Source organism: Gopherus evgoodei, chromosome 1 (assembly GCF_007399415.2).
Source record: "Gopherus evgoodei ecotype Sinaloan lineage chromosome 1, rGopEvg1_v1.p, whole genome shotgun sequence".
Classification (NCBI taxonomy): Eukaryota; Metazoa; Chordata; order Testudines; family Testudinidae; genus Gopherus; species Gopherus evgoodei.
The window spans coordinates 238,351,581-238,365,131 of NC_044322.1; the positions used below are offsets into that span (position 1 = coordinate 238,351,581).

The 13,551-nt window shown below is 42.6% G+C and overlaps 1 protein-coding gene across 3 annotated transcripts in view; it reads left to right on the forward strand.

Annotated features, from left to right (window-relative positions):
• The window catches only part of EFCAB6 (EF-hand calcium binding domain 6), a 168,648-nt gene that overhangs the window by 52,952 nt on the left and 102,145 nt on the right, over positions 1–13,551 (forward strand). For all 3 annotated transcript variants that reach the window (XM_030540001.1, XM_030540003.1, XM_030540005.1), the window contains 2 exons: positions 2,194–2,321; positions 4,045–4,193. In XM_030540001.1, coding sequence (XP_030395861.1) covers positions 2,194–2,321; positions 4,045–4,193 — 277 coding nt within the window. The remainder of the gene's footprint in view (positions 1–2,193; positions 2,322–4,044; positions 4,194–13,551) is intronic.

A 13,551-nucleotide genomic window follows, 5' to 3' on the forward strand; every position in this document is an offset into this window, starting at 1 on the left:
GTATCACACTGTTCACTCATATTAAGCTTGTGGTCCACTATGACCCCTAGATCTCTTTCTGCCATGCTCCTTCCTAGACAGTCTCTTCCCATTCTGTATGTGTGAAACTGATTGTTCCTTCCTAGGTGGAGCACTTTGCATTTATCTTTATTGAACTTCATCCTGTTTACCTCAGACCATTTCTCCAATTTGTCCAGATCATTTTGAATTTTGACCCTGTCCTCCAAAGCAGTTGCAATCCCTCCCAGTTTGGTATCGTCCGCAAACTTAATAAGCGTACTTTCTATGCCAACATCTAAATCGTTGATGAAGATATTGAACAGAACCGGTCCCAAAACAGACCCCTGCGGAACCCCACTTGTTATACCTTTCCAGCAGGATTGGGAGCCATTAACAACTACTCTCTGAGTACGGTTATCCAGCCAGTTATGCACCCACCTTATAGTAGCCCCATCTAAATTGTACTTTCCTAGCTTATCTATAAGAATATCATGCGAAACTGTATCAAATGCCTTACTAAAGTCTAGGTATACCACATCCACCGCTTCTCCCTTATCCACAAGGCTCGTTATCCTATCAAAGAACGCTATCAGATTAGTTTGACATGATTTGTTCTTTACAAATCCATGCTGGCTATTCCCTATCACCTTACCACCTTCCAAGTGTTTGCAGATGATTTCTTTGATTACCTGCTCCATTATCTTCCCTGGCACAGAAGTTAAACTAACTGGTCTGTAGTTTCCTGGGTTGTTTTTATTTCCCTTTTTATAGATGGGCACTATATTTGCCCCCTTCCAGTCTTCTGGAATCTCCCCCGTCTCCCATGATTTCCCAAAGATAATAGCTAGAGGCTCAGATACCTCCTCTATTAACTCCTTGAGTATTCTAGGATGCATTCCATCAGGCCCTGGTGACTTGCAGGCATCTAACTTTTCTAAGTGATTTTTTACTTGCTCTTTCCTTATTTTCTCTTCTAAACCTACCCTCTTCCGTAAGCATTCACTATACTAGACATTCCTTCAGACTTCTCAGTGAAGACCGAAACAAAGAAGTCATTAAGCATCTCTGCCATTTCCAAGTCTCCCGTTACTGTTACCCCCTCCTCATTGAGCAGTGGGCCTACCCTGTCCTTGGTCTTCCTCTTGCTTCTAATGTATTGATAAAAAGTCTTCTTGTTTCCCTTTATTCCCATAGCTAGTTTGAGTTCATTTTGTGCCTTTGCTTTTCTAATCTTGCCTCTGCATTCCTGTGTTATTTGCCTATATTCATCCTTCGTGATCTGACCTAGTTTCCATTTTTTATATGACGCCTTTTTATTTTGTAGGTCACGCAAGATCTCAAGGGTAAGCCAAGGTGGTCTTTTGCCACATTTTCTATCTTTCCTAACCATCGGAATAACTTGCTTTTGGGCCCTTAATAGCATCCCTTTGAAAAACTGCCAACTTTCCTCAGTTGTTTTTCCCCTCAGTCTTGATTCCCATGGGACCTTGCCTATCAGCTCTCTGAGCTTACCAAAATCCGCCTTCCTGAAATCCATTGTCTCTATTCTGCTGTACTCCTTTCTACCCTTCCTTAGAATTGCAAATTCTATGATTTCATGATCACTTTCACCCAAGCTTCCTTCTACTTTCAAATTCTCAACAAGTTCCTCCCTATTGGTTAAAATCAAGTCTAGAACAGCTTCCCCCCCTAGTAGCTTTTTCAACTTTCTGAAATAAAAAGTTGTCTGCAATGCAGTCCAGGAACTTATTGGATAGTCTGTGCCCCGCGGTGTTATTTTCCCAACATATATCTGTGGGTGGGTTGTCATCCATATGCTGAAAATGTGTTTTCAAGGGCCTAATTGCTCTGTAACAGTATTGGAAAAGAGATAAAACTATCAGAATACTCTGTGATATTACATGCAAATAAGAATATTTGTTAAGATTGTAAGCTTCATGAATTAATTCTCCTAAAGAAAAGTGAAGATAAAAAGCACTATTATAAACGCTAGCTTTGTGCCTATTATTCTTCCCTAGAAATCCAGTCTGAGAAATATAAATCAGTCGTATTTTGGGCTTATCTTAATATTTTACATAAAGACTTCTCTAATGATTTAACAAGAAATGGTCTTCAAAAAGAAATCCAGTTACTTTTATTTCTGTGAAGATGCCAATAGCAGTGACTTTTCTAAAATGAACTTTTCCTTACCAGCACTGAACTGGGAAGAGACACAAGACAAGATGCCAAAACAGAATAAGCGGTCACTACAGACTTCACCAGCTGAGGGTAGTTTGATAGAATGCACACTAGATGACATTGAGATGGCTTTTAGGAAAAAGGTAAGAGAGTCCTTAATATGTCTGAATACTCTGAAATATGGAGGGATTGAGCCAGGCGTCACACAGAAAGGCGATTACACAGAAAGTTTTGGTGTTCAACATACAACTTAATAATAATTGTGTTGTTTTTTTAAAAAAAACCCTTAACAGAAATGGCAGTTTTGTTTTTCATAGCACTTTCTAAAGGTTCATATCTTGTTTTCCAGGTTCATAGCTTTAAAAAATGTATATAAATACCTAGGAAAGCACCACTTTTCTAGATGAAAACAAAATAAAAACATTGAAACTGGATGGGTCAGGCAAATCATACGTGAATCTATTGCTAAATCTCACTGCTAGATCACTTGCCTGAATCCCAACCCAGCTCAGCAATGATTAAAAGTTGTCATCATTTGGCAATTATTTCATGAGCTACATGAAATAAGCTAATGGACTAAGTGCAGTCCCTATTCAATATGTGTGAAGCTCATAAATGGCACCCATGCTGGAACTTTGAACACACAGGTTAAGGGTTAAATGAGAATTAACTCCTTATGCCTTGAGGGGATCCTTCCAGAGCATGGTAGAGGGACAACATGGGGGATCTTGCACTGCCACTTCCATACATATGTTCTACCTATTTTGTGGATAGAGGAATATAATCTAAATCTCCTGAGAGTCAGTTCTGTCCTTTGAACTCAAGAACCTCTCTCCACTCTCAGAAGGCTATAGTGAAAGTAAAGGGACGGGACTATGGACCAGAGTTAGTGTTTTAGTACAAATCCAGCTATACAAGCCTATAACTAATTCTTCAGCATTGAAGTGATTGGAGAGTTCTAGCAGGCTGGAGGCCAGCAGGCACTAAGGCTGCAGGGACAGCACCTTTAGTTCTTGATTCTGAAGTCAGGGTAGGTCCTCCTGAGCCACACAGATTGATGCCTGGGTTGGTGGCTGGGTACATCTAATCACCCTGTAAACCCTATCAGTCCATGATATTTATTTTGGACTTCCTGAGGTCTCTCCATACATTATCTCTGCCCTGTGATGTCTGCAGTTTTCATTTAGCAGTAAACAGGTTAGATAAAGGTAGGGTAAAGCACCAAAAGGGTAATGGAAAGCCCACGGAATGTTTGTACTATTCAACAAACAATACTGACTGAACTTTTGGTGAATAAAACCAATCTTCCTGCTGTTTTATTATCCTTGCTGAAATTTGCAGTAAGTCCCATAAGCACAACCACACTCCCCAAGTTTCTTTGCAACAGCCCGTGAGCTAAAAGAATAACCAAAGAAATGTGCAACATGTTTGTATAACAGGTATATTAACCATTCTGTTTCTTATAAAATTTTTTCTAGCATTCATTATGATCCATTTTAATAAAGAGGAGCTTGGTACTGAGTTACACTACGGATGTCTTTAAAAGTATATTAAGACAAATATATCAAACAGGCAGATCCACCAATATTTTTAGCCCTGAATTTTGAGGTAGAGTTAGTATATGTGCTATCTTTCTGTGAGAAACTTGTCTACCTTGTCACCTGAGTCTCTGTGATTGGGAAATACTGTTTTGTAGTGAGCCTATTAATTAAACATCTGACAGTGAGCACTTGCCATGGTAACCTATTTGATCAGTTTACAGAGAAGAACATTTGAAAAGGTCTTGTAAAAAATACATTATTGTTTTAAAAACTTCATGAGCTTTGATTTTTCTGAACAAAACACTGTAAATTGTATTCATTTCAGCTGCACTCAGCCTATCAGGACATTGAAAAAGCCTTCAGAGCACTTGATGTCAGTCAGAGTGGATTTGTGTCTTTGGATTACTTAAAGTCAGTCATAAATGGCTTTATATTTCATTTACCAAATGGAACTTTTCAAGAGCTAATGAGTAGGTAAGAGTCATATTGCTTTCTTTAGAGACATTTTTTAGCATTGCAACCTCATAACTTGATTATTGCTTTTTGTGACTTCCTTTGTTAATTTGCCTCATTTGTGTTTGTGTTGCAGTGTGTGTGGAACGATATGTAAAATCTGATAGAACTAGCTAGATCAGGGGTTCTCAAACTGGGGGTTGGGACCCCTCAGGGGGTTGCGAGGTTATACATGGGGGGGTCATGAGCTGTCAGCCTCCACCCCAAGCCCCGCTTTGCCTCCAGCATTTATAATGGTGTTAAATATATAAAAAGAGTTTTTAATTTATAAGAGGGGTTGCACTCAGAGGCTTGCTGTGTGAAAGGGGTCACCAGTGCAAAAGTTTGAGAGCCACTGTGCCAGAGGGCCGTGTTTGCAGCAGTAAGGTAGGCAGGCACAATTGAGTGACAGCCTTCACTCAGAATTGCCTTCCTTCTATTTGTTTGTCATTTTATATGTAGTTTCCTAGTGGGAAGGGTTCTCACTTTCATTCAGGTAAATACTGGTACTTTAAGAGGAATTTACTGTGTAAAAATAATCAGAGCTGAAAAATAACTAAAGTTTAATCCTGGGCATGTTCAGAACCTAATACTCAAATTTCAATATTTGTTTTTTTCCAAAATGCCTTTTAGGTTCAGATAATTATTACTAATTATTATTATTATTATTATTAATTATTTCTTTGTTAGACATTAACTGTGTGGCCAGCATTATATAAGACAACAATTCAAGACAGTCTCTGCCCTGAAGAGCATACATTTTGCTTATAGGTTTTAATCAAATTTAGGACAACCACTGTGGATTGAGGGCAGTATGATAGTACCTTGACACCAATGGCAGTTACCTGTGTTGACTGAGAGGCTGGTGGCTGCTGGTTCCTGAAAAAGATTTTGATCTTGGCTGGGCTACATCTTGGCAAAAGGCATTTGAAACTTACTTTTAAATGTAAAAAAAAGTGCTACTTACTTTATCCCAGAAACAAGGGATGGGGTGAATTACTGGAAGAGCAACTCGACCAGTATTACCACTTTATTACCATGTTTGTGTGCTTCAAGCTTGCACTTTTTAAATGTACTTCTGTTTAAAGGGTTAAATGGAAGTGTGAAGTACAGCATACCTTCAGTGGAACTTACTAATGCGAACCACATTGACTTTGTAGTGTCATCAGTAATGACTATATGATTAACTATAGGAAGGCTGGGGAGCTAGATGATGTAGTGATGTCACTTCTGGACAACTGAATTTAAATACAATTAAGACAAAACTCGTCTGAATTTGGGGGTGGGGGAGGGCATTGCAAAACTAGAACCTAAATTGGTCTGAGAGAAGGGCAAATCAGGCCAGCTCCTAGATTAAAACCCAGGTACTAGTTCAGGTTAACCAGACACTGCAGCATTATGGCCAGAATTCAGATACTGTGGTGATAAGCATGATATAGATCGACAGAAAAGGATTTTTGGGACTCAGCTTGCCCTCAGGGACCTGAGTTAGGTTAAATTCTAATTTCTTTGGACCTGATTTGAGTTCAAATGGAGCAAGCTAACTCCCCAAACCCACATTTCTCATTTAAAGCCAGAATATGGACATTCTTCTGTATTTTGGTTCAATCTGGACCCACATTTATACATAGAGACCAAGACCCGCAAGAGGAAATTAGCCAGAAGATAGCCTATATTCACAGGCAGCAGTGCTAAGAGCATATGGAAAATCAAAGAGGAAGGGGAGAACAACTTAACTTCTTAACAAGCTCTTTAACAAAAACAGAGATTGCTTGAGTCTTCAGTAGTGGTGCAAGGCACACAAGTCAGTTCTTACTGAGAATGTGAGCAAAGCAGGAACCAGATCATGTGTTACTATTTAAAGATTCCATAACATAGTTTATATAATTAAATTCATTTGTATGAAAGTAAGATCATCCCTGAAAATAATCCGTTGGATTTTTTTCTTGTATGCACTAGTTAACTTTAAAGGCCTCACCGCAGATATACATTTTATAGCAGCAGGTCCTGTATGAGAGTATCATCTGCAGTAACTATATTGCTTTGTGCATTCAGCAGATAAATCTGATTTGCTTCTAGTCATTCACAATGTGATATAACAATGATCAACTATTACTTTGTCAAAAAATACTGCTATTATAGTTTCTTCAGTTCATGTCACTCGCTAGTATTAAATCTTAAAGTAAATCTTGCTCTTAAACACAAGCACATAATGGAAAGATTTCTACATGCTTTTTTTCCATTGGAGTTTTCTCTAGACGTTGACAAAATATAGTGTCACTTTAATGATGCTATAAACAGAAATATTCCAACCTACATATACCATATCTTTCAGGTGATATTTCTCAGATAAGGTAATTCAAAAGATGCACCAGTGTGAAAACAACCACAGAGCTTTCTCATAGTTATGTTGCTGTAGTAATGTATATATGGCTTCATGTAGGCTGATAATGAATATAACAATAACTAATAGGGAATGTTGTATGATGTAAAGATTAAAATGATATTTAAATATTGTTTTAATAGGGTTCACTCGCTACTGGGACAACTTGTGACTGGATCTGGGGATCAGCTCTTGCCTGGTCTGGTCTTCCTTTCTACTGGTTTCTCACTTAATGAGCTTTCTCTCTTTCTGGGATTTGGGGTGCTCCCTCTTCATGACCTGGCCAGATGACTGTCACTATTTAGGCTTCCCCTTCTGAGGGTCAAAGTCCCATTAGACAAGCTATCCATGTGCCCTGCCAGGCAGTTTTCTGGTCTAAGTCCAGGTGCAGGGCCACTTTCCCAGTGGCTGGCAGAGTAACTCAGGCCCACCCATTACTCCAGGTTCCAGCTGAGGGACCCTATGCATAGCAACCATGGTCTAGTCAATCTCAGACCCTGTTGCTATTTCCCTGGGTTTCTTCCTGCCTCACTTCTCTATCTCCTGTCTCATTTCTGAATTTGCCAACTTGAGCTTCCTTTCCTCCCAGTGGCTACTCCACCACGCTTGGTTTCTTGCCTGACTCTGTAGTTCAGGGCAGGATCCCAGGGCTTACTTTCCTCCTAGAACTCCTCCTGGTCCCTGGCCAATTCCCTTTCTCTCTAGACAGTGACCCCAGAGCTCATCCCTCACCTGCCTCTCGCTCTCAACTTCCTGGCTTTGTACAAGTCCAGCTTGCCCCTCCCCAGCTGGGCTTCATCTTCAGTTAGACTTTATCTGTCCCTGGCTCTCCTCCAGGTGAAGCAAATACATTTAATTGTCCCTTTTTAATCTGCTCAGGATTTGTGTGGGGTGGACACCCCATCACAATTGCCCACATTAGATGGGGCAGGGAACTATTTATAGATAACACATGACAGTGTTTTATGATTGTTCTAGATATCTGCATGTTTTAAACCTCAGGAATGAAATCTTGGATCCACTGATGGCAATGGTGTTTTTGTCATTGACTTTAATGGGGCTAGAATTTCACCCCGAACAGTAAAGGACCCTGTTGCCTAAGTACTCATCTCTCACAATATATGCCCTTTCAGCAAGATCAAATATATTGTAGACACGCCATTCATATTTACTTAATTTCAAAGGATATCACGCGTTAGTCCCAAATTCCCTACATTTCACACAAATTCAGTGTCCCAGCATTTTTACTTTTGAAACTTCTTTGCATCAGAAATAAAAATGAATGGAACAAAGATTACAGGAAGAGCTATTTATGCTGAACAAAGGAATCCCACCACATTTTAATTTTCCTGCATGAATAATATTTTTTTGTCTTATGTTTATTTTGGGTCTTTGCCACGCGTGTCCCTTGACAGGTGGAGACGGATGAGTGAAGGATACTCTTGTTGTCTGTTCCAAAGACCAAATGTTCCATGACCAGAATGAGCACTTTCCCAGTGTGGGGCTTTCTCTTATGCAACTCGCTCCTCTGGTGAGATGCCAGACCTCAATTTGGCAGCCTTCACTCAGGTCATGATGGAAATCATGCTTACTTGGTCAGGCTTTCAGTGAACTTAATATCTGTTTGAAAGAGTGAGGGCAATTTGGTTGCAGATATTTCCTGGTCCTGACAACAGTGTTTGTAGTTTTAAGCTACTCTTTTTGGTTAGCTTGGTGTCTGATTTCCAGGATTTAATATTTTTGTAAAGATTCCAGATGCTAGGCAATGGTGCTTAAAAATTCTTAAACACTCTTAAATATATGGCATTTTGTAATGGATGACTAACAGACCATAAATCATCTGGTTTTACCCTTACTCGTGCTATTACAATCTTCATCAAACAATGTCCCCCTTTTAATAATGTTTATATTCTAGGTAATTAAAAGAGGACATAATGGAAGATGAATTTCTAAAAGTCCTGTAAAATTATGACATTTTTTAAAACAAAATTAGTTTAATATATAAGACCCACGGGGTAGAACTCTGTACTGGGACTCTGGAGACTGGGTTCTGTTCCTAGCTCTGTCACTGGCCTGCTGGGTGACCTTGGGCAAGTCACTTTACCTCTTTGTGCTTCAATTTCCCATCTGTAAGATAAACTTCTTCTTCTTCAAGTCGTGTCCCTATGGGTGATGCACTGTAGCTGTGCTAGCATTCCTGCGCTGCTGATCGGATCAGTGTCCTTTAGGCCCGCACATGCACTGTCTCTACTTGTGCTGCACCACGAGGCTATTCAACGCGCACGGGTTAACCCCCCTCAGTTTCTTCTCAGCTGCCCCTGGCTAGAAACAGAGCTATTCACAGTCCGTTAGGCCCATTACTTTTCATTTTGCATTTCTATAGTTAGCCTCCTAATACTTAGTTGTAGTTCTAGTTGTAGTTTTTTTTCTCTTTTCTTATCTTTTCTCCCTAAAAAAAAAGAGAGACTTTATTTTTTCCTGTTTTTTCCTCCTTGGGGGACCCTTCCCCCAACAGGTTATGCCCAGTTCACCAGGCTTCAAGAAGTGCCTCTCTTGCAAAGAGGTGATCCCCGTTGCAGACAAGCACTTCCAGTGCACACGCTGCCTCGGGGAAGGGCACATTCAACAAAAGTGTGGTCTTTGCCACCAACTCCGGCCCAGGTCCCATAAGGATAGAAAGCTCAGGCAGAAGATCATCTTCATGGAGGCAGCTCTCCAACCCTCTCTGGACCCACACCACAAATCACTTGGCAGACCCGAATCTTCCCCACAGCCCTCAACATCCAAAGACTGTGGGTTGAAGAAACAAACTACTGACCCCTCTCATAAATCGTCGTAAAAGATAGTGGGAACACCTCACAGTGAGCCCCAAGATAGCTGCTAATGATCTCCGGCATGCATGGTGTCCTTGGTACCATTAGCACCAAGACAGTCTCAGCCCAGGTATCATTGACAAGCCTACATAGCCAATGGGCATGGGCACCAAGTCAGTGGCACCGAGGGACAAGGACAGAAGGAAGCACTCTGCTGAGAAGGCATTACCGGTATGTAGTGCTCCATCAGTACCAACATCAACACCTCATCCAGCACCAAAACAACCGGTATGGGCAAGATCCCCGTCCCCCACGGTACTGCCAATGGCACTGAATTGGTTGGTACTGCTGGAATTCTGGCACTCAAGAGACCTCCATGTACCTGATGCACTGGAGGCACCTCCTTATGGTACTAGGACCGCCTCACTGAGTCTTTGCCCTGCATGGGAGTCTTCCCTGCTTCCTTACCACACTCCCCTGCTCTCCAGTGAGGGCTTGGATAGCAAACAGGAGGATGTGGCATCACAGTACTCCTCCCAAGCTCCCGATATCAACAGGGGCCCCAAGCATACCTTCAGATGGCCCTATCATCGCCATCTTGATATGGCCACCCCTGGGCGCCACTATGCCACTATCCTCCCAGTGGCCATACTGGGATCTTTGAGCTGCATATTGCCACCATGGCGCTTAAGATTCTAGCCCCAAATGAAGCTGTTGAGGCACATCCCTTCAGCTGTGGTATCCAGGGCTTCAGAACCTCCAGAAGTAATCATGGAGGAACAGGAAGGTGGTCTTGAGGAAGCGGTGACACCGAGAACCATATCCTCCTCCTCCCCGGATGAGGCCATCATGCCTCCCCCACCATCTATGGTTGATGACTTTCACCTCTTCGAAGACCTAGCAAAGAGAGTGGCAGACACTCTTCAGATGCAACCAGAAGAAGTCAAAGACACTCACCATTGTCTCCTTGACATACTTGGTTCATCTTCATCCTTAAAATTCACCCTCCTATTAACGAGGTCGTTTTGAATCCTGCAAAACCCATTTGGCAAACCCCAGCATCAGTTGTACCTACCTGCAAGCAAGTGGACAAAAAGTATTATGTCCCAGTGAGGGATATTGAATTTCTCTTCTCCCACCCTCCACCCAACTCCTTTGTGATGGATGCTTTTCATTCCCATGGCCGCCGATAGCAGAAGAGGTCCACTCCCTACAATAGGGACTGGAAGCATTTGTACCTTGTCAGAAGAAGGCATATTCCTTGTCCATTCTTCAGTTTCAAATCACCAATTACCAAGCCCTGACTGCGAAATATGACTACATAAATTATTCAAAACTGAATGATTTTATTGAGCAGCTGCCCGAGTTGCACTGTGAGCAATTTAAGGCCATTATTCAAGAGGGACAGCTAGTAGCCAAGACAACGTTGAGTCTGCTCTCAACACAACTGACACAGAGGCCAGGTCCAGCTCCCTGGCCATGGAGATGCGATGTGCATCATGACTCCATCTATTGGGCTTCCTGAAGGAGGTACAGTCGACTGTGGAAGACCTTCTGTTCAAAGGCATTAAGCTCTTCGCAGAGAAGACTGATGCTTCTCTTCACATCCTGAAGGATTCTAGGACCACTCTGTTCACTGGGCATCTACACACTGGGACAAAAGAAGAGAAAATTCAGTCTGCAGCTCCAGCACAAACCACGCACCTCCCAACACCCAGCTCAGTGATCATTCCAGTGTTGGAACAGGGAGACTTGTTTTTGGCCCTTGACCTTCAGGATGCCTACTTTCATATCTCAATCCTACCGTCTTACAGATGATTCCTCAGATTCACTCTTTGAGATGTGTCCCTGTGAGTGCTCTACAAACCACCCTCCTCCCCTCTACTTCTCAGTTCTTGTCAATGACTGTTTGGTAGAGAAGGAATTGAGGGGGGTTAACCTGCGCGTGTTGACTAGCCTTGTGACGGGGCCCAAGAAGAGACAGCACATATGTGGGCCTAAAGGACACTGCTACTGAAGTTCTCCCATCAGTAGCATAGGGATGTAAGCACACCTACCATGGAGCACACACATGGACACGCATCTTGAAGAACCATTGTTACTGCACAAGGTGAGTAACTTCTTTGAGTAATGTCCCACTGGGTGCTCCACTGTAAGTGTATCTGCACTTCTAGTCTGAGGTGTTAGGTAGCAGTGTTCGTTCGGCCTGCCCATGCACCCTCTCTGCCTCGTGGTTTGCCTCAAGGCTATTTAGCACTGCACGAGTGAACCACCCTCAGTTCCTTCTCAGCCACCTTTGGCCTCAAAATGAGCAAGCAGTTGTCTCTTCCTTCTCTGCATCATTAGTATAAGTAGTAGTTATTCATAGTCTTTTAGTTTCCTTTAATAGTTAAGTTTTCATTTTCCAGTTGGAGGGGGGGGAGAACTTTTTATGTCATATTTCCCACTCTTTTTGTGGGGGATCACCTTTGCAGGGGCATTTAGTAGTCTAGAGTTTCCATTTTTCCAGTTACAAAAATAAATAAATAAAGAAGAAACAAAAAAACTTTCTTCTGCATTCCTAGCCTTTAAGGGGTGATATCTCCACCAGGGGCATGACCAATTCCCCTGGTTTTAAAAGCTTCCTCTCCTGCAAGGAACCAATTCCAGTAGCAGATGGACAATCTCACTGCATCTGGTGCCTTGAAGAGGTATGCATCCCACAGAAGTGCACCTTCTGCCACCAGCTAAAGGTGAGATCTCGCATGAACTGGGAGCTGAAGTTAAAACTTCTCCTGATGGAGGGTGTGCTTTGGTCACCAGCTGACCCTGGTGCTGAAGCTTCTCATTGTCCCTGGAGCCTTCAGCCTCCAAAGGGATAGACTTGCAAAAAAGCTCAACAGATTCCCCCTGCAGAGACTTGAAAAAAAGGGCTTCAAACCTGCAAACAGAGTCCTTGGCTAGCCAGAGGGGTTCCCCGGCATGGTCAGCCATGTTGGTACCAACAGCACCAGCGCTTCGAAGCATGGTACCCAGAAACAGCAGGGACTCTCTAGAATCCCCACTACTCAGTAGCGAGGCCCCAGTACCATGCACATCTCAACATCTAGAATCACCAGTGGCACTGGGACACTTGCCACCAGCACCCTGGTCAGCACCACCCTTATCCAGTGAGGAGTCTGACGGTGACCAAGATGATGTTATTTCCCTGGCCTCTCACTGTGGTCCACCATCACAATATCAGGGACTTCCCCAACTACACTCTTATGCCGCCCTTCAATCCTGGTAAGGTCCTCCCTGGGCACCCCCCAACCCAGGCATTCCCTCCGCACCACCAGTGGCCATATTGAATCCTTGGGCAATGTACAGACCCCATGCTTCTCGAGCATCCAGTGTCTCTCACAGAGAGTCCACTAGATTTTTTTCCTACAACTTTGGTGTCCAGAACCCCAGAACCAGAGGAGAAAACTTTTGAGGGACAGGAGGAAAGGCTCAAAATGGAGGCTAGCCCCCAGCAAACATTTCCTCGTCATCACCAGATGAGGCTATGATGCCCCCTCCTCTATCACTAGCTGATGATTTTAGATACTTTCAAGACCTTTCTAAGATGATAGTGGATGAGCTCAAATGGCTGAATGGACACTGCTACCTACAATCTCCAATTAGAGGTGCAGGGGCACAGACAAACCTACAATAGAGCACCCTTAGGGTAACACATCTCAAAGAGGATTAACTTCCTCTTACCTTCTTTGTAAAGCACTTTGAGATCTATGGATGAAAAGTGCTATATAAGAACTATTTCCTACTAGTCATAGAATTGCTTTGGAATCACAAAATCCTGAAGTCTTGACTCAGGTTTTACTCCCAGTGAATTCAGTGATTGTTTTGTGTATGTAAGATTTCTGGATTTGACCCATGAAAATTAAGAATGGAAAAGACACGTGTTGTCAGGCAGAGTGCAGTACTGAGAAGTGCTGAGCATGTGCAGTTCCCATTGAGGTGTGTGGGAGTTCCAGGTGCTAAGTATGTCTTGGATCTCATTCATCCCCACCCATGATAAAACCCATGGGAGGAGGCTTTGTGGGAGACAATCTCAGTGGTGATTGTTTTGCAGGGATTCTACTACATCATCTAGTTGGAGTGGAAATTCTCTATCCTGTGGAAA